This window comes from Pleurodeles waltl, chromosome 5 (assembly GCF_031143425.1).
Source record: "Pleurodeles waltl isolate 20211129_DDA chromosome 5, aPleWal1.hap1.20221129, whole genome shotgun sequence".
In the NCBI taxonomy this organism is placed as follows: Eukaryota; Metazoa; Chordata; class Amphibia; order Caudata; family Salamandridae; genus Pleurodeles; species Pleurodeles waltl.
The window spans coordinates 722,427,905-722,452,140 of record NC_090444.1 but is presented as its reverse complement, the minus strand read 5'-3'; the positions used below and the strand labels follow the sequence as shown (position 1 = coordinate 722,452,140).

The following is a 24,236-nucleotide window of genomic DNA, read 5'->3' as shown; positions in this document are numbered from 1 at the left end:
TTTGTCTGACTGGGAAAGAGTAAAGTCTGAGGACGCCACCATAGTCTAAGTCAGGGAATTATGCAACACAGGAAGAGACCAAACCTGGGAGTGGCATTGTACTTAGGTGGGGGACGATTTCAGGGGACAATGTCATTCAAACGGACAGAGATTAACATCATCTTTGTTAGATCTAAAAGAACACATCCTCAGAGCCGCTATGTGAACCAGTCCTGGAGTGTGACCTGCAGGGGCTATGGCGCTCCTGACCTGCACGTTCCATTGAAGATATCCAGATGCCGACTGGAGAAATATGAAGGCAAGGGTGCAAAAAGACAAGCAACAAACCGGCTTCAAAATTCAATCACTGTCAATGGAAAGACATAAGAATTCAAGATGTGTACTCCGGACCACTATTGAATGGGCTGAAAAAAAAGATCTTATTGGGCTCCACAATGTCAAGTCCGGGGAGGAGGTAAAGTAGAGCCACAGCCATGGCAAACCCACTGGCATGGGGAAACTATTTTAAGATTCTGAATCTAGTTTAGTGCCTGGGAGGGTTTATAAGGTGAGCAGTATGCAGGTAGAATCTGCAGGTAAGAAATATCTGTCAGAAAAAGATGAGTTAGTTAACTATGTTTTCTAACTACAATTAAAGGGCACATTTTATTCTAATTGGGAATCATTCAAGATTAACGAAGCACCCTGAGGAAAATCATGTGCTATCAAATAACATGCAACTTAACAATAGCTTTAATCCTGGTCATCCATCACGAATCTCCATATAAATTGGTACTTAATTTTTATTTGAAAGAGATATTCCGCCTAGGCTTCGTTTTTTCTGTGTTCCAGCTGTAACTATTTCCTGGTTGTTGTAGACTGGGGCACAATATCTCATTCCGTGTGTAGGAATTTATAGGAGTGCAAACCTAGGCAGAGGGTGATGGAGCACTGTATAGGGGCAGAAGCCTAGATTTACAATTCAGGATTGTTTAAAATAAAGACAATGTTCCTACTGTTCTTTGAAGACGTGTGTCAGTTCTCCTATTGATAAAAATCTGTTCTTCAGGACACAGCAATCACTTTAGTAACTACTATACACTCAGTCCTTCAGCTCTCCTTATTTTCCATACCTAGTAGGCATTTCCCTTTTCTAGTAATTGACTATCAGATCTGCCTTCAAAAATTAAATCTGCGCCCACCGGTGGTATAATGTAGGTCCAACCCAACCATTTTCTTCAAACAGCCATTTCATTTGTACCAACTACTGGGTCGACAAATTTTGAAGCAAAGAATTGCTTCTACAAATATGTTTGTAAATTATATTGGCAAAGCTGAACTGAACGTGGATCAATCTTTAATCAAGAAACAAGATAAAGGCAGTTTCACTGTCACGAACAAACCTTGGCATAAAGAGCAAATTCTTAAAGTGTTCAGTGAGAGCTAAAATGCTTCATACATAAACAACTATTTTAAATATAACAAACACAATAAATTTACCCAAATGAAGCACTGGCACAAGGTTACATTAATGACAGACTCATCAACACTGGTTTAGGAGTTTTCCACTCAACCCAGGGCTATATACCTTTTAGAAGCTTTTAAAACAAAATAAAAAGATCTCCCATAGGGTTCACTTTAAGTGGAAGTGAATCTACATTTGTTGCATAGATTATGTTGTACAGAAACATTACAAAATGTACCAACACTAAAGCCACAACAGATTATTTGATTAAGTAGGAACACACAGCTGCATAAAGGATGGATTCAGTAAACACATATCATAGCAAATTGGTATAGAAACAGATTTAAGGAATACGTTATGAATTTCTTCTCAATTTGATTAATCTGAATCAGTTCCACAGTTACCTCACTTATGAGGAAAGGAACAAAACTTCTATTTGCAAAGCAATAGTATAACAATAGGCAGCAACACTGCGATTATACACTAACATCTTAATGCACAGTCTCAACAAAACTTCACATTACAAGATATTGAGTGAGGTTCTAGATTTACAAATTAAGGTCTTGTTTTCTAGATGATTTTGTGCTTTAGCATTTGGTTGGTAACTTTAAAATAAGTGCGAAAAATTCAAAGGTAATTTACGCCAGGTTATCATGTGATCAAGATAGTACTGAAGTACAAAAGTCTGACTTTGATTTTCTGGACACACAAGTCAGAGCAAAACATATTAAATTTGCACAGATATATCTTTGAAAAATAATTTAAATAATTTCTAAAGACATCAAGGTTGCATCCAAACAATATATAAACGTCTTCCATTTGGTCAACTACTAATGACAAATGGACTGATTGCCAGAACAGCACATTTGAGCTAAAAGAAGACATTTCAGAAATGTTACTTACAAGCCTAATCTCAAAGTAATTTATAAAAAGCTAAAAACTACTTAAATCTGATAGCACAGAAATAAGCCATGAGAGAAAAAAAAACTAAAATCAATGACAAAAGACAGCTGAAGTCATAAAAACACATTAGACTATTTTGACAAACCGTTTTAATCTAAGTTCTGTGTAAGGAGATGTCTGGTGATTTACAAAAAACTAAAATTTGAGAGACAAGATAGTAAAACTTGAATGAATTAAAAGAAATGAGTTACACACCACATTAATACCAAAAAGAAGCACGGGGTGTAGAAAATGCATTAAGGAAAATGTTACTTACCCAGTAGCCATCTTTTCGTGGCATGTAGTGCTATAGATTCACATGCTTACCATAATCCCGCCATCCAGTGCTGGACTAGGAAGTGGGCAAGTTGTTTTTCTTTGAAGAAATTCTTTAGAGTCACAACTGACTCATCCTCTTGCTGGTAATGCGCATGGACATTGACTCTATTGTGAGATTGCCTTCCCGCAGGGCAGGTGAAGATGGAGTGGAAGCATGGCATAGTATAGTGAGATGTTCAAGCTAAATTAATGTATGATAACTTACAAAGGTAACTAACACACACAGGTGTCCGGGGAGGAGGGTGGGTGCATGTTAATCTACAGCACTACATGCCACATACAAATGCTTACTGGGTAAGTATCATTTTCCGTTTAAGGCATGTGTAGCTGTAGATACACATGCTTAGCATAGACTGAAAAGCAGCCCCCCTCAATAAGAATTGGCTAAGCTGTGGGGGTTACAGTTGTTTGAAATAGTACGCGTAGAACCTTTTTGTTAACATTAGCTTGCTGACGGGCCAGCACACCTGCACAGTAATGTTTAGTAAATGTACATGGGGTAGACCATGTAGCTGCCTTACATGTGTCAGGTATGGGTATATTTCCTAGAAAAGTCATTGAAGCTAGAGTGAGCTCTAGGAGGGATAGGTAAAGTTATTTTAGCTTTAGCTTAACATGTATGAATGCATTTGACAATCCAACGTGCAATGCTTCTTTAGAAACAGCCTTTCCTTTGTGTGGTTTTGAAAAGGCATCAAAGAGTTCTTGTGTTTTCTTAAATGACTTAGTTCTATCAATATGATACACAAGGGCTCATTTTACTTCTAAGGTATGCACAGCCCTTTCTGCAACTGATTCAGGATGGGGGAAAATACTGGCCATTCAACAGACTGATAAAGGTGGAATTGGGATGCAATCTTTGGATGAAATTTGGGATTGGTACATAGTACCACCCTATTTCTATGCAGTTGGAAGAAAGGTTCTTCTAAGGTTAATGACTGAAGCTCACTGACACGTCCGAGTGAAGCGACAGCAATGAGAAATTATACTTTTCAGGATAAAAACTGGAGGGTGCAGAAGTGGAGGGGCTCAAATGGAGGGCCCTTTAATCTCGTTGTTATAATATTGAGATTCCAAGTAGGGGCAGGTGGCACTCTAGGAGGAATTATTATTTGAATATGTTCTAGGAAGGCTTTAATGATGAATACTGAATGGAGAAATGTGTTGTCTGTTTTGTAGATAAGCACCCACCGTCGCTAGGTGTAGCCTTATGGATGTAAATGCTAGACCAGTAGTATGTAAATGGAATAGATAACAGTCAATGTCCTGATCTTTAGGGTTTAAAGGATTTATTTGTTTGGAATGACAGTAGTGGACAAATATTTTCTACTTTGCAGTATAGTAAGAACGGATAGTTGGTCTGCGTGCTTCTTTAAGAATGTCCATACAGGGTTGTGGTAGGTTCAAATAACCAAAACCTAGGACACGTCAGGAGCCGGATCGCAAGATTGAGGAATCTGGGTGTTTGATTTCGGCATGATTCTGATTGAGAAGAACCGTTCTGCAGTACTTTGTGAGGAACTACTGAGAGTTCTATTAGTGTGGCGAACCATGGTTGCTGTACCCATGTGGGGGCTACTAGGATGAGGGTAAGAGAAGTCTGCCGAAGTAGTGGGAGAGGTGGAAAAACTTAAGAAAATATTCCTAGCAACTCATTCATAGCACGTTGCCCATGGACTGTGGGTGTGGAAACCTGGAGGCAAAGTTTGGGCATTTTGCGTTTTCCGTGGTGGCAAAAAGACCTATTTCTGGGTGACCCCAAACCCAGAAGTGTGGAAGGAGGACTTGTGGGTGGAGTTGTTGCCCACTCCTGGAAGATACAGGTGAGTGTTGTATCTGAGAGCCCATCTCCAAATGGTCTGGGCTAGGTGAGAGAGCTGAGGTGACCCCCTGCTTGGAGACAGTACATGGCAGTCATGTTGTCTGTTTTGATGAGGACTACCATGCCGATCAGGTGAGGAAGGAAGGCTTTTAGCACTAGACAAACAGCTAGCAACTCCAGGTGATTGATACAGAGATGTTTCTGGCTGAGCGTCCAGGGTCCCTGGACAGTGAGATCTCGTGAATGCGCTTCCCAAGCCCGTTAGGGAGGCATCTGTTGTTATGGTTCTCTGGAGATCTGGGTACAGGAAAGAAATCCTTTTAGGAGATTGTTGGTGTTTCACCATTGCAGAGTGGCAAGTTTGACGGCTGACCAACACTAGATCCTCCAATCAACCCGCTATCTGAGCCCATTGGTGCGCTAAGCACTCTTGCATCGACACGTTCAGTGTGGCATGAGGTACGATGGCTATATATGAAGCCATTCATTATACTAAGGAGGCACATGACTGTCTTCACTGTTATTTGCTGAAGGGGCTGAAACGGGGAATAAGCGTTTGGAAGGGCTGAATCCTGCGGGCATTGGGGTAAGCTACCCTTCCCTGTGAATCAAAAATAGCTCCTTGGTAGGATTGTATCTGGAGAGGCTGCAGATGGGATTTGACTGCATTGATGGTGAAGCCTAGTTGATGAAGTAAATTTATGGTGTCTTGGAAGCACTACTGACGAGTAGAGCTTTTGATGAACCAATCTTCTAGGTGTGGAAAACGTATGTTTTGCTTGTGCAGGTGGGCTGCTACCACTGCGAGACATTTAATGGAGACCCTGGGGGCGGTTATGACCCAGAAGGGTAGTACCTTGAATTAGAAATGTTGTTTATTATGAACCTGAGCTATTGGTGATGCACTGGGTGAATGGGAATGTGAAAATAGGCATCTTTCAGGTCGATTGGTGCCATGAAGTTGCCTTGTTGTAGTAGTGGAATGACATCCTGCAGAGTGACCACGTGAAAGTACTCTGAGGGAAGATGACGGTCTGAGATCCAACACTGGTTTTAAGGACCCATCCTTTTTGGGATTAAGGAAGTAGAGTGAATATCATGTGCCTTGCTCATGTGTTCACACTTGTTCTATGGCACAGCCCTCCACCCCCCCCTCCTCCCCCCCTTTTTAAATAGCCTAAACTCCCTCCTTGAGCAACTGTTGATGTTCTAGTGAGAGTTTGTTTTTGTGAGGCTGGGTGTTTGGAGGAGTGGAAGTGAGCTCCAGAAAATAATCATGTTAGTAATATCTAGCACCCACAGATCGGAGGTGATGTTCCGACAGCTGGGAAAAAACCCTTGTAATCATCCTCGGACAGGTGTTTTGTGTGGTCGGGGGGGGGGAATGGTGGACATGTCAAGGCTTTGTTAAGCCGGATTTACCTCTAACTTTAGAATTATTGCCCCTGTTAGAGCCTCTATAGTAACCTCTGGCTGAGGTGGTTTGTGCCTGAGGACATTGGTAGGATCTGGCCTTATCTGTGGAGGTGGGTTTAGCTGCCTGACGGTAGGGAGAACGTCAAAAGGAGGGCTTCTTTCACTGTTCCCCCTACCGTAAGGCAGCTTAGGGATTATGTTTGCAACACTCCCATAACGTTAGCTTCAAGCAGGTTGTCACCCTGAGAACCAAACAATTTTCCTCCATCAAAGGGGGTTGCCAATGTGTGCTGCTGTACTTCTGCTCTGAAGTCCGAGACCCTGATCCATGCATGACATCTGAGGAGCACACTGAAATGAATGCCCCATGGTGCTGTATTGGCTGCATCTAAGGCGCAGCGGACTGAGGTGTTGGCAATTAACTTGCTCTCAGAGGCGGTCTCATAAGCCCTCCTTTAATATGCATCAGGGAGGTTTTGAAGGAGCTCCTCCCAGTGAGCTCTATCTTAATGGCAGAGGAGAACAAAGAAGTTGTCAATTCTCCACTGGTTGGCAGACTGGGCAGGTACCCTCCTCTCCGCTGCATCTATTTTCCTGCTCTCCTTGTCTGGTGATGATGCCTCACCAGATGTTTGTGAGTTTGCCCTTTTTTTCTTGCTGCAGCGACCACCAGTGAATGCCCTGGCTCCGATGCTGTAGGCTTCAGCGCAGAGCCAGACCAGTGCTTCGGTGCTAGTGCTTTCGGCTCCAATGTTCCACTTGACTCGGATGGCGCAGGAGACAGCTCAGGAACATACGTCTTCTGCTGCGTCTTCGGAGCCCAGTCAAGGATGGGTGTTTCAGACACAGCTGCTCCTGCCGGTCATGGCTCAAAGCCAGTGGAGACCCAAAGGAAGACTTTGGTCGGACCTGGGCAGATATACGTCCCTTGGGGATGGGTTACTGGTTCTGGGTTCGAGAGGGTTCTGTACTTACAGGTTGTCCTGGTGTGAGGTTGTGCATCTCAAGCTCAGACTATGAACTGTCCGCTTGGGAGAAGGCACCCTCATCTGCTGCCAACCCCCGAGCCTAACCCTCTTCCTGTGGTTCCTCCGAACCGAAGATGTCTATCGTGTCGTCTGCGATGCATTGGGACATCTCGAGTTGTTGAGCTCATGGATCCTGCAACATTTTCTCAACTGGAAGGATTTGCAGGCCTCACAGGTGTCCTCCTGATGGTCCAGAGAGAGGCACAAGTTATACACCTGATGTTTGTCAGTGTATGGACATTTGACTGGACCCAATGGTAGAAGAAAATAATCTATGAGTGGGGTTGATGCCCATGCGCATTACCTGCAAGAGAAGCCACTCTAACTCGTAATTCGAAACACTTTATATAAAAAAATAATAATAATAAAAAATAAAAAAAACAACTAGCACATTTACAGGCTCAACACTAAATGGCGGGATTATGCTAAGCATGTGTACCTGGAGCCGCACATGCCTTAAACAAATACTTCTCTTTTTCTGAAATGTAACAACTATAACAATGTTAAAGGTTATTTTAATATTTATTGGAATACTTGCAATAAAAAGGATCTGAGAGAATTCTTTACAAATGCTTTACTAAATGTAGCCACATTAGATCTCAGTTTAAACTGCATATTTGCAAAACAGTTCAGCTTTATCCTCATTGAGGTGGATACTAAGAAACCCTCACTCCAAAGAGATTGATGGATCGAGTTAATCAACGAATCACAAATGACAATTTATTTAGGAAATGAAGTGCAACAAACATATTACAAGATTATGATGGCTAAGATTATGTGAAAGTGTTCAATGTCCCATAATCAAAACAGACAAAACAGTACTTTACACCTTTGCGGAAAAGGATACGTGGGGATGGTCAAATTGAGGAAAATATTGAAATGGAACCTATATGCTTTCTTTAACCAGTCTACATGTGGCTAACGGTGTGATAAAGAAATGCAAGCAGTTTGTTCAACGATTAACCTAATGAAACATGAAAACACAGATTTTCCTCCCTATTCAATATTTCTGAGAGGTTGGCAAATGCAAAGGCATCAAAAGACCCTGATCACTGTCTGGCACAAATCAGCCTTCAGCTCTGTAGAGGATGTACAGCGAACAGTACTTTTAGAAAGAGTGGTGTTGAGCCTAAGCAACTGCTTTGCAAATCAACAACATTGAAGCTACGTTGACTGTTAAATAAAGTCCAGCAAGGGGTGAAAATCCCAAGATGGAATAACATTCACTATTATAGCATTGCAGCTATCAGCTAGCTAGAAGACAAAGCAGTTTCCTCATAGCTAGAGGACTCCACTGGGCTACTTATTAAATGTAGGTTGAATTTAAGAACCTTATATGATCCAGGTTTTGGTTTTGAGGTGTTCATTTCAGCTTTACCAGAAATGGGTCAAGATGCATGGCCCACATTTAAGACTGTCAAAATGTTTGGAATAAACCACAGTATTGGGTTGATTAAGAGAATCAAATTATGTTAGTGGAAGACTATGTACAGCACCTCGACAGATGACAAAAAGTCTGAAGTGGCATAAAAGCTCCCCCAAGACACACATTTTCAGATAAAGTTATTTTTACTTATTTAATCTTACTAGAACCTATCAGTTCTCCAGTATTGGTATTTTTCATAGATTCATGTGCTTGAATCATCCCCAGGATGATGGTATTAGCTATGAGTACACCGGAGTAATAATATACTTGTGGTAGAAAATCTCTGGAGAGGTTTCTCCCAAAAGAAACTAGAGGGACTCCTTGGTGAATACTGAGACAAGTGGTTACACTCCTGTTGATATTAAAAGCTCCTTAAAATCATACAGAAAGCAGTCTGTTTGTTTCACTGACGTAGGGAGATTAAATTTGTCTGCAGCTCTTCTCATTATCAAATGAAATCCGCCAATATCCTCTGGTGAAGAGTCTATTGGGTGGTAAGGGGGTGGCGATGGCGTGGCTAATCGGTGTTTATCCCACTCATTGTGAGACCTAGTGTCCTGAATTTATCCTTCCTGATCATCATTAGATGAAGAAGGATCTTCTCTAGGAGGGTCAGTGATGCTAGACATTGGTGAGATTCTCAGTGTAAAAGGCAGAGGAAGATGCTCAGGAGTTGATTGCGGATGAGGAGTTGGTGCAGATCCTTGATCTGGCACGGTCTGGCAAGGTACATCAGGGTATCTGGTTTAATAATCCTTTAACATTTTTTAAATCTGTTAGATGTTAGAGGAACTTGTGCTACTTCTTTAAATTGTTGAGGTTGTTCATGCGACCTATATCGCTGAGGCAGTGAAGGTCTATGAGTATAAGTGAGATCCTGATAGTAGGCACTATACTATCGGTCATCAGCTTTGTCCTCTCCTAAATCTTGACATTTTACATTGAGTTGCGACAGACTATATGCTGTTCCGAATTGGCCGTCGTCGTCATCAGAATCCTCTATGACTACAATAACGGTAGAATTTATACCTTTGCACAGAAATTTGACCAGTTTAATAAAGACTCCGGTAACAGACCCGCTAAACCTAACACGCCTGCTGGGTCAACCACGGGTAGTTTATCTGACATCTCTAACCTATCCAGTGACTGCAGTGAATCACACATAGATGGGTCCTCTGATAGTACACACCCACAAAATACTACTCAACAGTCGAGTTCTTTTTTAGAGGAGCTTGGCCGATACAGAAAGGGATTACGACAAAACTACAACAGGTCAGGCCCAAATACAAACCCACCCGCAGGGGCGGTAGGAAACACCCTAGTAAACTCCAGGGAGGGAATGACAACTCGCGCGACCGCGAAAACCCAGAGATCCTGAATGGTCTCCCTCTACAACAAGCCACCAACGCTTCAGAAGAAACAGTACAGGTTATGAATCTTTCTAAATTGTAACTTTCTGTACATGAAATAAATGTTTTGAAAAAAGGTCTGGGTTTCTGTCCCACTTCCAAACCTGATTACACTACCATCCACATAGATCTTTTTAAATTCATACGCAAGCTCAAGCTCAAAAAGTTTTTTCATGGCAAACCAGACATTAATAAAGCTGCTCGGGCTACATTACCAACTTGCAACCAATCCATTAGGGACCTGCATGACATCCACACGGTTCTCTCCCTTGACAACGCTTCCTCGCCCTCACTAAGCTTCAGTGAACTATTGACTGAACTCAACATCACACCCAACTTAGAAGTTGACAGTGGGCTCAAACCTAGCTCCACGTTTGTCCCCGTTTTACCACCGGACAATCACATTGATGTCTTTTACAAAGCCATCAGTACAGAACTTTTCAACTTAGAGGACAAGACAAACACCCGTACCTACAGACCTAGTAAGAATCTAAACCCCAATGAACTCCAAGCATTACATAAACTCTCCACATATACAGATATAGTTATCAGGGAGGCGGACAAAGGAGGCAACGTTGTCATCATGAACAAAATTGACTACATCACGGAAATCAACAGACAACTCAGTGACACACAGGCTTACTCTGTGGTCCAAACCAACCCTCTGCCTGACATCACCAACTTGATCAAAACCAAACTGACGTCTTTAAAAAATCGTTGTCTCCTGACTGATTTAGAATACAGGTTTTTGTTCATTGAGGCACCACGTGCCCCTTGCATATACATCATACCTAAAGTCCACAAACCAGGAGGATTTCCTCCTGGCAGACCTATCATCTCAGGGATCGGTTCTCCAACGGAACACATTTCTGAGTACATTGACTCTTTCCTCCAACCCTTGGTACGTAACTTACCTTCGTACATACAGGACACTAGGGACCTCTTGTGTCAACTTGAAGACATCGAATGGACGGATACATGCGTGTTTTGTTGTCTTGACGTTAGCTCACTCTACACGTCCATTCCCCTGGAATGGGGTCTTGATATGCTCCAACGCACACTCAGTACCCGGGATGCAACACTATATGAATACACACACATGCTTCTTGAACTCACACGACTGGTGTTAGGGAATAATGTATTTTTGCATGATGGCAGGTGGTTTCGGCAGTGTCAGGGTGTAGCCATGGGAGCCAAGTTCTCGCCATCGTATGCCAATCTATACATGGGTCAATTTGAGAAAATACACCTTTGGTCCAATTGTCCGACACATCTCACCCAGCACATTCTTTACTGGGGCAGGTACATTGATGACATTCTTGCCATCTGGACTGGTGACATCCCTGACCTTAATATACTCATAGAACACCTCAACGCTAATGAGTTCAACTTAGCGTTTACTCACAAGGTGGACACTACTCAAATTTAATTTTTGGACCTACTGCTGTACACTACCAACAACAAGGTTATGTCTAGACTTTACAGAAAACCCACCGCCTGCAATTCTATCCTGCATGCACAGAGCGCTCATCCCCTTACACAGATCAAGGCCATCCCATACGGAGAAATGGTTAGGATTCGACGTAACTGCACTGACACGGATGTTTTCAAGCAGAAACTCGAAAACCTGACCCACCGCTTCCGAACTAGGGGTTACTCAAACAAACTCATCTCGGGAGCTAGCAAACACATCTTTAACAAGGAACAACACGAGTTACTAATCAAAGGCCCTAAGAAACTTGCCACTAAAAATCCCAGCAGCCAGAGACCGGTCTCATTTATTACTCAGTACAGCCCAGCAAGCAAGGCGATACTACGCATTCTCAAGAAACATTGGCACTTGCTAATGCTGGATACGTGTCTCAAAGACTCACTAGGCGGGTCCCCCACCATTGTGCATAGCAGGGGTCGGACTCTCAGGAACATTTTGTGCCCTAGCTTTCTCTGCCCCTCCTCTCCCACACGCCCTTTGGGGTGGATTCCAGAGAAACCAACTGGCTTTTACAAATGTGGCTGCTGCATATCCTGTCAATTAGCCCTCAACAAAACCATATCCTTTTCGTACAACACCAGGACAACGTACCACATTAGGTGTTTCATCAACTGTAACACAAAATACACTGTTTATTGTTTGATATGTGTGTGTGGTCTGATCTACATTGGAAGCTCTATACGCCCACTAAAATAACGTATTCAGGAGCATATCAGGGCCATCAGAAATGTTAACATCAACTATCCCCTTGCCGTTCACTTTAACACTGCACATGGGGAAGGGGATCTTCTAAAAATCAGATTCCATGGCATTACTCAGGTTTCTAACTCACCAAGATGGGGAGACAGAACCAGGGAACTGCGTAAATGCGAGGCCAAATGGATCATAAAACTCCGCGCAGTTGAGCTAGGCCTCAACACGGACCGTGAATTACACTTCTTTCTGACATAACCAACCTGATCCTCCATCCTGATGCATGGTGCATCGTATCTACTTATGCACAACCCGTATGCTTAAGCTCAATTATGTATACAACGCTTTCGCTATGTTCTACTAAGTTTGGATCCTTCTCTGTGTACTAACAATTTACTCATCCATTTGTGAATAGATGTTAATTCTGTAACTCTGTCAATATATTCTATGTTCTTGGTCTTACTCTGCACCATGTGTCTAGTAACACCAAGCATCCACTTAGTTCGTTTGTATAGACATATGTGTTGTATGGGGATCCTCCATTCAGATGCATGTTGCATCATATCTACTTATGGACAACCCTTCTGCTTTAAGCTTAATTATGTACACAACGTTTTTGCTATGCTCTACCATGTTTGGATGCATCTCTGTGTACAAACAACGTACTCATCCAATTATGAATAGATGTTAATTCTTTAAATTGTCATTATATTCCGTGTTCGTTCTCGGCCTCACTATGCACCATGTGTTTGGTAATACGAGGCATTCATTTAGTTCGTTTGTGTATACACATTTGTTGTATGGGGTTCTTTGCAATACATGGCCTTGCCTCTCACATTCACCATTGCCTTCGGTTCACTGGACTCTCATTGCTTCTTTTTCACTCTACGGTGCTTTTATCACCTTTTCTGTCCACTACCTATGTGTACTATCATCCTTTGGCATGATGCTCACACCCCCGCCTAACTCTTTATTTATCTTCACTCTTATTTTTACCGGGTTCTTCCAATGTATTTTGCTTCTCTTACTACTACTGTAAGGGTTATACACCCTGATCACCAACTTAGGACATGTCTCCTCCTTTTTCCTTTCTCTTCCCCCCGTTCTAACCTCACTTTCCATGTTCCCACTTTACATACTTACTTTTCGCCTGCTCCCCCCTTCTTTCTCTCACTAATTCTCTTTCAGTCCGTTTTTTCCAGACCTTTATTCTATACACCTAATATGGCCGCCTCATTGTCCCCCTCAGCCCTAGTCTGGGTCCCCCCTCCATTTCCATGGCACCCCAATTCCCTGATCACCATAAGAGCGCGGGTCGTCAACGACCATCAGACGCTCCTTTACTGTTCACCGCGCCTCCCCGGCCGGAATCTCTAAGGTATGTCCTCCGTTTCTGGTTATTAGTCCACTCCGTTTTTTAACTCATCTGAATGTTTAGCTCATGTTAGATGCATTTATTTACTTTTTACATTATTGCCGTTCATGGCGTAACCAATTTTCTAGCCTCAATTTAAATCCCTTGACGCATTCCGTTTCTGAACGCGCATTACTAATATTGTCTAATTGCCCATTCTTGATGTACGTTCGCCTCTTGCCCAGTACCGGCGTAATATTACCGTTTATACTGCGTGTGACTTACCCTAATTTACAACGTATGGCTGCTTTCTCTCTCCGGGCTCATTTCCGAGTACCGTTCTATGCCCTGACTCTACTACCGAGGTTCAACACATTTCGTACTGCCGCAGGGGACCTCCACCTTTGTTGCATGGACCTTTTCAAGCCTGGTCTTCAGTACTTTGGTACTTTACTGTTCCAATATTAGCGCTCCTTGTTTACATTACGTACCGCACCAATTTTTGGATTGACATCAATCTGCCGTACTTGCCTCATATTTTCTTTTGTGGTTACTTATCCTATCCCACCAGGTGCACGTTGCAGCCCTGTAGGACTAGTGTTATTATTGGTCTTTAAACATAGACTTCAGCTATATTCGTCACTGGCCTAAAATTTATTTAAAAAAATTTACTTTAAGAATTTTTTCTTTTTTGCCTCTGCTCCCTCCACACCGACCCTTTCATTTTATTTTTATTTTTCTGACACCTTTCAGGTCTTGTCTCAACGGCTTATCAGGGCCTCCCATACCTTTCTTTACCTATGTGCTACCTAACCACCCTGCTGCTGCTCAGGCAGCCTTACCACTTTGAACTTCACTAATCCATAAAGGTATGTACACAGTGACTTTCTTCTCTCTCCGTACATCATTCCTACGGACATTCTCGGATCGTATTCCCCTACGGGCTACTCATACCTGTTTTACTCTTTTTCTTTTCCTTCCTAGATTATTATCACCTATTCCAGCCCACAGATCTAAATAACATTGATCACTCTGGCCGGATGGCCCAGGTATAAACTATGGCTCTAAACCACTATGGGCCATTTCTTCTCTCTATCACCCACTCACTATGTACCACTCCACATCCTCCTTTTTAGGCGTTCGCACTCATCCACTTGCATTGGTCTCTCTTAACCCGGCCCTAGTCTCGTATTCACCATACTTTGTCTCACTGTTTACAATGTATCAGCCCACTATTAGAGACATTCTGGGTCTCTACATTCACTGCATGGTCGTGCTCAATCATTTTATCTATATTGTGTCTCCTTTCTTTATTGGTGTCCCGTTCACACTGTATTCGCTCGTCATGTTCACTTAAATACCAATCTTCTCAAGCTCCCACACTAAGTCACTGGTTTTTGGTTTTGGCATCTTCTCTACATAAGTTCACTATTGATTCCATACACTTATATATACCAACTGTTGCTTTTATCACTATTTTTTGCAGCCTTGATGAAGTCACTTGTGTGACGAAACACGTGTTGGCTGTTTATCTATGATGATTATCATGCTTTACAACACCTACGAATAAAGGCATCTTCTACTAACAAGACTCTGGACGTTTTCTTCAACCTCAAACTTTCGCTTACCTTCAACAAACCATCAGGGTTTTCATCCCTGCAACACTATTGGACACGACATTCTGTGTGCTCTGGCCTAATTTTTGACTAGGAGGATAAGGAGAAACCTTGCTGGGAGAGGTATGCTCCGGTCTAATAGATTTTTTTGTTGTTTCGATCACCGTCAATGGCGTTGACAATGGGGTTGTCGACGGTAGAGCCGCCATCGGTTGCTTCGTCGATGGTAATGGAGATTTTTTCAAGAGGTGGCGTCATCGATAATTCTTGCAAAGTCACTCGGGCCGCAGTCAAGGAGATCTTCATTGTTAATGTGAATTTCAACTGTGACTTGGTAGTTGAAGGTTCTGAGCCTGGTTTCGAAGAGGTAGGAGTTTTCCTAGATGGAGTAGAAGGATGGGATCTACTCTGACTACACACATGTCTTTTTTCGTGCTTTTTAGATGTGCCCTTGGTAGTCTCGTGATGAGACTTTAAAGCGTTTCTAGCTATCTGAGGTTGTTCCTCAGAAAATATTTCTCTTTGATGTTTTCGTGTGAGGGACTGTAGAAGAGTTGGAGTCCTCATCTTAGGAGAGGGATATTGATGACTGAGATCTTTGCAGCCATAGTAATAGTTTGCCCTCGCAGTCTTTGAGGGTTTTAGATGAAAATGACTGCAAATTTTACAGTCCTTCACTTTAAGATGAGGAAGAAGGCAGTATATAGAATCTTTATGAGGATCATCAACTTGAAGGCTCGTTTTTCCGCAAGTACAGCAGGATCAAAATAATCCTTTTTTAGGGGTATCAGCCATCTATGAAGTGAAGAAATACGTGATATACCTGAAGTATTAAGAAAACTGGGACAAGCCCAGGGAGGCTCCCTCATGCACGAGGCCTCTCTTTAGAGTGTTCTAGAGGGTGCTGACGCCTGATTGGTCAGAAGTCAACCTTGGTCCTTTTTTTAATAAAAGGACATTGATATGTTATTAAACAGACTGCTCATTGCCTTTTGGGCCTACAGTAATGATGTATACTGCTAAGTTAATGTACCATGGGACTCCCACTTCGACAACGGGGATGATTCAAGCATTTATATCTATGAAAGATCCAATACTGGAGAAGGGATGTTCCCTTTCCTGAGCTATGTGGAGTGCAAGGTGTGTTGTCATCTTCAGAAAACAACTGAGTGCAAGAGACTTGAGCTCATAAGCAGTGGTTATGGAGCAGATAAAATATTATGATGGAGGTTCAATAATTAAGAGGTTATAGTTTCTATAGAAGGATGTGTCAGTCAGAAACTGGGCTCAATGGCAGAATGAAGGCTGGATTACAGGACGTGTATGTCTTCTTTCAGAAGAGGTCCAGTACTGCTGGAGCAACCAATGACTAATCTAGCACTTGTGCTAGAACAAACAGGAAATCCAGATCCTCAGCTTCCAACTGCATATCTGAGCCAAACCTGACCATTAGAATCACCTACTATTAAGGGCCTGATTACACTGGCGGAAGGACCAGCCGACCTCCACAGCCCCAGGATGTGATACCACCACCATACCTGGGGCACCCCCCTCCATTACTATGTTCCCGCCGGGCTGGGAACATTGCTTAAGGGAGCTGAGTCCTATACCTTAGCACAGAGGGGGCCGACCAGCACCATTGGACTCCGCACTGTCTACAAAGCAGACAGTGTGCGTTCAGACGGTGCTGGGCAGGGGGGTCCCTGTACTGCCCATGCCATGGGCACTGCAAGGGCTCCCCGCTGGCTCCCGGAACTGACTTTCCACCATCCTTTCCATGGCGCGGTCCCAGCATGAAAAGGCTGTTGGAAAGTGGGGCTGTAATCAGCCAGGTGGCGCAGAGTTCAATGCCGCCATGGCTGGTTACAAGCCAAACTGCCGCCATCCCATCGGGATCTCTAATCCTGGTGGGGACGGCAGTCTTTAGGTGGGTCCACCCGCCAAATTTGTAATTGAGGGGTCGGACCGCCTGGAGTGCGGTGGTCAGACCTTCAACACGAGTGGAGTGGTCCTCAGACCACCACACTCGTAATGAGGCCCTAAGTCTCTTTGCATGGTTATGAGACCATCAGTCTAGTAGGGGTAGTTTCTCGTAGTGACATTGCTCTTGTGTGTCAAAATCAGGAAGGAAGGCAAATATTCTTCACACTCCTGCTACCGTTAATCTTTAAAAAAAAGGGGCTGTCTGGATTATGATTTATGGGGCCTAGATATGAAAGGTGGTTTTCCAGGTCCTGGTTGATCACCAGATAGGCAGGGAACATTTTCACACATCCCGGTGACTGAATGTACTCTTCAAATATACTTGTTTTTATCTGGGAAAGTGCAGCCTTTTCCCCAGCGATCATCTGTCCCTGAAGCATTCACTCTGTTGTGACTTCAATTTGGCTACCTTCCTTTTCTGGAGGACCAGTTTTCCCTTCCTATTGTTGAGCTAATGGTTTCTTCTGTGCTTCTTGGAATCATCCCCAGTTACAGGTGACATATTTCCATTTTACGATGCTGATGCGGTGCACAGCAACTGTGAAATCAATTTCTACAGGAAGCACATTAAAGCCAGTTTTCAATATACTGGAGGCAACTGTCACAAGATCAGAGTCTACCTCAAAGAACCAGGACCTTGTGAATTCATTACATGTGATAAGCAGGGAAGTTTAGAGGTCCAGGATGTTGCAGTCAATGCCGAAAGGGTCATCAGTGATGGTATTAAATTAAAAAATAATTTAAGGCAGATTTGTGTTCTATTGCAAAATACTTAAACCTAGATTGTTATTTGTTTCTAGCTCTGACAGAAAAAGTATTGCACCGTGATCAGGATACAGGCAATACACAAAATACTGGTGTTGGGGTATTGTCCAAGGCCACACAGGGCTCAAGCCTTATATAAAGGCTTCTTTTTGGGTTCCATTATCGAGCAGCCAGTGTAATTACCTAAATGTCTCATACTGATAGGACCCAGGACGTGTGACAAAATAAGTAGTAGTGATCAATAGGCTATATGTGGCCACAAAGTGCAGATATTTCCTTTAAGTTAAAATTGTGTGAAGATGTAAGACAACAATCTAAGAAAGAGAAAAACAGTACAATAAAGATTTACTTACATTCAGCAAAACCCCAATGGGATGCCTTCCACATATAGTATTATGGTACTTCTTCAAGTAATTACTAAATGATACAGGATCCAACTGTTCTATTATACTCATACCCTGTAAGGAAATAAATAACAGCTATCAGACTATCATAGCAAAGAGCTGTCATCAAACAGAAATCTACTCAACAATGAAGTACCCATCGACCCACAGTCCTCCACTGAAAAAGCAGCACACAATCATTCATTATTATATTTACTGAAAAACCTCAGTTAAACCTTAAGTTATGTTTGTGGCCTAAACATGGATTTAGCCTGGCGCCTAACCTCTTGCTTGTCATGTGCTGCCACACACTCATTTTAGTGTGTGGCCTTGCTTGTGGCTATTTTTTTGTTTTGTTTTACAGTGTATGAAATTTGAGAGCCAGGTCAAAACTGTAATAGAATTTGTCACCTAAAATGGTCGCTTGTGAGCTCGCAAAAAGGTTATAGCCCGTTAGACACCGCAACTGAGCTCTTTCTCTTAGAAGTGCCCTGTATTTTCATGCCTCTGGAAACCCTTAACCAGTGACCAGAGTCTGTCATCTTTGGACCCCCGCCTGACCCCCTGCTATGGAACCTTCTTTTTTCCTCACAAGACGCAATTCACAATTCAGTGTGCAGGCTCGTGAGTTTCAAGACAACAGAAAAAATACATTTCCAGACGTAATTTAGCCAATCATAATGTGCACATGCATTTGACAGTCATGACTCACAAGTTTAAACAGCAGAGATATACAAAAGTATTAACCATTTAAACCGTGCATGGCAACTTTTGAAAACACTAATATCCCAAAAGTTACTGAAAGGATTTACACAAAATCAAAACAAAGCATACTGAGTAAAGTTCTACTTTCATGCCTAGTTTGGTGAAAATCCATTCAGTGGTTTTTGCTATATCTTATAGCAAACTTTCCCCTAGGAGCTAAAATAGGAAACAATAGCATCTTCCACCTTCTTTAACTATTCCAGGAGGACCTCAACGAAACTTACCATGCTGAATCTTAGCTGACTGAGTCAGCAGAGTCCCAAGTTGTCTGCCATTTTGGCCATGTGTATATATAACAAATTATGGGAACAAACCCTGCATCCCGTGGACCCAAGGTAAATAGATTTATAAAGAAACAATTAGTTCAGAGCAGGGGAAGTGTCAGCCTTGACTTCAACGGCAAAATTAACCCACCCAAAAGGTAAGGTACATACAAAAAAATGGTGCAAAAAGTGCCTTGATTTCTTTTTTAATTTACTCTAATTAGTTTTTATAAATCTTTTCTTACAAAAGGGAAGGGGGGTGGGAGAAGAGGCAGTAGACTGGCCAGACCACTGGCTCCCTGATCCACGAGGATGATGGATCCCATGTCCCTGGGTGCCCCTTCTGTAGCCACGAAAGTGGTGAAAAGCAGACTGAGCGGGACGAGTGGCTGCTGTGAGGTGCAAGGACCTGGACGTAGCATCAGATTCCTTGAAGCGCCCTAGCACCGTGTCTGCATTTTCTCTCTGAAGAGACAGGTGCCATCAAAGGGCATGTCCATAAGATTAGCTTGGGTATCCCCCGAAAAACCAGACGTCTTTCAACCAAGAGCAGCGCCTCAAGGTCACTGTCGAAGCAACCGCTCTGCCCAGTGAGATGGATGTGTTCAGTCTACATCAGATCATGAACTTTGCTGCTTCTCTCCCACCAGCAACTGATTTGGAAAGTGCAGACCGGGTCTCCTCCGCCACTGTAGCCCCCTGGGTGTGGAAATAACAGCCCAAAAGGCCTGCAGTGTTCATGGATCGCAATACAAGGCTGATGGAAAAAAACATTCTTCCCAAAGTGTGTCCAGCCTCTTGGATTACCTATACAGGTGTGCGGAAGGGAATGCACCGTAGGAAGTGGAGGTTTTGGTAACCAAGCTCTCAGCGGTGGGGTATTGCGTCAGGAAACCTAGGTCATCTGGTCCAGGGCGATGGCAGCGGGCAATTGTCTTGTTTACAAGAGCCCATGTGCTGGGTTTGGACAAGGTGCCCAGGAGGACATCCGTAAGGGCTTCATTAAAGAGAAGCAGGGAATCAAAGGACGAAACCCCAGGCTGAAGCACCACTGTCAGGAGGTTAGTCCTGAATGCCACCGAAGGCAGCTCATGGTCCAGGATCTCAGCTGCCCCCTGCACCACCACTAATTAAAAAGCTCCGTCCTCTGTAGCCACTGTGGAGGGAGAGAGCATGGCAGCATGCCAGTATCTAGGGGGTTATGCAGCCCACTGACTTCACCCAGGTCCAAACACCAGTCCACGTCTTGGAGCTGGTATTCCAAAGGGTCCAGAGGCCCATCCCATTCTGCACCGTAACCCTGGCAATAGGAACAAGGAGCAGGAACAGACAGAGGGCAAGGCCCCGGTAGGTGCCAGAGTCGGTAATGCACGATGCCCATCTAGCTCCGTGTCGGAGTTGGCAATCAGGAAGGGGGCGACACAGGGGGCGTCGACTGCGGGACTGGCGCTGGGGAAGGTTGAAGTGGTACGACCGATGCCGTTCCGAATCCAGGAATGGATCCATGGGTGCCCCTCAGAGCCGATGCCGAAGCTATTGGCACAGAACCCGGAGGGGCCCCTTCCGACTCTGCAGGGCCTGAAGACATGCCAGCAGAGTTTGACTGCCAAAAAATGAGGCGCATGGCCACAAAACTCCTTAAGTTGGGCAGGGACCTCTTTGGCTCCTGGAAACTTAGGGAGGCACGGAGTCGGCTCAGATGCAGGCTCCGTAGAGGGAGGCCTAGATAGACAAATCCTGATTTGTTTTTCATTTGATTTGTTTCCAGAAGTATCCTTTTTTTCTCCATCAGTCTGATGTAAAAAAATGGTCTCCACAACTCTCTTCAACGTTCTTGTTGTAGAGCCATTAGGTGGTATTGAGCAATTTTTCGGAGTCTATGCAGAGTTGTTTTTTGGTGACAATGTCAAGCCAGTCTTCAGTGCCAATGTTGACTCATTTTGCGGTGCCGGTGTTGAGCCAATTTTTGGCATCGGCATTCAGCAGGAACATCGAGCTGGTCTTCAAGTTTCACACCGAGCTGGACTTTCCTTTCTTTAAAGCAATCTTTTTTTTGATTTTTCATTCAAGGCAACACCATCACATATAAAAAGATCATAATAAAAGCATATTGGTTCAACACTAACTCTTATGGAAGATGTCTTCCTCTTAGTATAATGTAGAGTTTCTAAAGTCACAAAATTCTCCAGCGCGAGTCTCGGTAGAAAGCTGGAATTTCCAGATTCAGGTTTCTTCCTTCCAAGATTTTGATCCTCTTTTGATGTCAAGGCTGCTTGTGAGGATTTCTCTCCATCTATATCCTTTTTCTTGGACCCGTGTTGCTCTTCTGGCCTTGCCTTTTGGCATCTAGGCTTTTGATGCTGATGTAAATTTTGTGCGTCTCGAGTCTGAGGTTTTTGAATTGGGTGCTGTGTGCCCCTCTGTTGTTACCTTGGGCTTGTCTCTTTCTTGGCCACTTCATATGTCTTTTCTCTGGTTTGAACCTGATTACTTCTTCAAGCTCCTACTCTTCCCCTTGAGCCTCTTCAGTTGGCCTTCTATTGGTTTCTCTTCTTTGCTCAATACAGACAGATCCCTAAAGGACGACTATGTCTTGCCTGCTCTTTATGGCGTAGTGTGCCCATCTCTGCTTCTGTCTTGCCCCGAACATCGTGGGCAAGAACTCTGCGTAGGCTGCACAGCCCTCTGAACTGTGGTACTTCAGAAGACAAAGGTTACACACCCCGTGGCTGTTCTTTTGCATGTAACTTATGGTGAAACTTTGGGTAAAATCTAAATGGAGGTGCACTCCATACTCCCTTTTCATTCTCTGGCTCACGTGGTCTTGTCATGCCTGGGTAGGTGCCTTTGGTGTTTCTCATGCTTTCCGGGGTTCTATCCCCATAATTGAGGGTCTTTTAGAGTTTGAAGGTCTTCCCGATTCTTTTTGGTGACTTTGTAACTCCTAGTATGTATCTTCCTTTGGCCTAACATCGGAGCTCTCTCCTCTGCTTCAGATCCAAAAATGGAAAAAAGAATCTGAAGACGTCCACTTCGTCGAAGTGTTTCCGGTATGATGTCATCCAAGGAGGGGGTCAGCCCACAATTGCCAAGGACTTCCACGAAAAAAGAAATAGACAATAAGGAGACCGTTCCAGATCCAACCACTAGACGGTGGACTAATGTGCAGCATGTAACTCAAGAAAAGATTCACCTTACAAAATTGTAACTTTTACCCTTGCCAGGCACTAATTATGACCCCACATATTATACCACTCACGACATATTGAATGAAATCATTGATGGTATCTCAAATGCCATCACTGATAACACTAGTATATACAACATGGAATTACTTAGTGTAGATGTGTGTGTCTTTACTATGGAAATAACGTATACCCTGAAGGCAAGTGTGATTGTGCATGCAGAAAGCTATGTAGTGCACCATTTACAAATCACTAACAGTCAGTCACAAACAGTGTGTGGTTGGCTGCAGGGGCTGCGCCCAAACTTGTCACAGGGAGCAGGCTGCAGGACCTAGCATCAGGCTAGACTATCCACCCAAGCCCATTGCAGGTAGCCAACCCTCACTGAATTGTTTGCCTTAGTAGGATCACTCTGAATCCTGACACAAGTGCCAAGCGGGCAGGGTGTCCCTACACTACCGCTTGTACTTTATATTATCAACATCACGACATGGGGAATGAGTTTCAGTCCTGTAAAGGTAGCTGCAACATTTTCTTCTTGGTTATGGCCAGCCAAGCAGATCATTCGGTTCAGCGGGCCGGGCCCCAGTCCCACAGTATCAAAACAGCAGACGAGAGAAAAAGCTCCCTCTGCCCCCTTTTTTTTTTTTTAAATTCACTGTACTAGAGGGCTCCCATGAGACCAACCCTGCAGATATAACTAACTTTTTAACCACATCAAGCTCACTCTAAGCACCTATTTAAAAGCGACCGTCACTGTGTAATTAACATATATATATATATATGACAGTGATGAAACCAATGTATAGTAACAGTTAGGCCTGTGTTTCCAGAGGAAACCTTTTTTTTGTTTTGCTAGTAACTGTAGCACCAATTGAGTAATCTTCACAAAACTTTCCCAAAAAAAGAGTTCATCCATTTCAGCTCCTACCTGGAAAATCTCATGTTGATCTGTCAAGCAGGAGCAGAGAAAAACAGGGGGATCCCAAAACACGTTTTTCCTATGCAGTTTTTAAGGGACGTTTGGAAAGCAATACAGAAAAAACAAGCTGAACCGAATTACACCACATTAGACAGAAAGCTAGATCTTTAATCAGAAAGTGTGCTTTTTGTAATTGGTGTAAATATGATTTTAGAGAAATTAAGCTTCAAAATGTTGTGCTGTATGGTTTTTACCACAGCAGTCCCTCAGTATTGCAAATTGAAAAAATTGAGCATTCTGATTGGCCAAGGGGCTTTCGTGGGCATTTCGGTCTTGTGGGACCAAAAGATATGATTGGCTGGCTGTAACATGAAGAAAAATGTGGCACCCACCAATTCAGGACTCGGTCCCTGTGTTTAGTCTTTAGAAAAAGAAATAAAAACATACAAGGAGACAGGGCACTCTGTCCCTGTTTAGGGGTGAGAGTTCCAGAGAGAACTTCACGGGCCAAAATTCCCCAAAAATCTTTTTTTAATTTGTGTGGTCCTAGAGTGAGAACGTTAAGCTTGCACTTTCCTCTGGTATATGATGGTGCCTACTCTTTCATAATAAATTAAAAGGTTTTTTCATCCTTTCATTTTAAGTTCTTAACACCTCCCACAAGGGGAATTGTATAAATAGTATAAACATCGGCATATCTACTACTAAAAGGATACACTAATAATCAAATGTAGACTGAAACAGACTCTTTGTGACAAAGACTAGCAGAAAGTATCTGGGGCATTGACAGATTGCCTTTCTTTTCAAGGTCTTTATGGTCCAAGTTTACACTAAGCAATAGGAATGACTTATATAAAAGAAAAGCACAAGTTGTGTACGGGAATATTTTAAAACATTTTAACAACTGTAACTACAATGGAGCCGCTGACGACTGCTGTCCTAAACTAGACCAACATGTTACTTACCTTCAGTAATGCTCTTTCTGGTAG

At 43.2% G+C, this 24,236-nt stretch overlaps 1 protein-coding gene across 1 annotated transcript in view; it reads right to left on the bottom strand.

Annotated features, from left to right (window-relative positions):
• The window catches only part of MEMO1 (mediator of cell motility 1), a 198,675-nt gene that overhangs the window by 8,251 nt on the left and 166,188 nt on the right, over window positions 1–24,236 (bottom strand). The window contains exon 8 of the mRNA XM_069234683.1: window positions 18,083–18,187. Coding sequence (XP_069090784.1) covers window positions 18,083–18,187 — 105 coding nt within the window. The remainder of the gene's footprint in view (window positions 1–18,082; window positions 18,188–24,236) is intronic.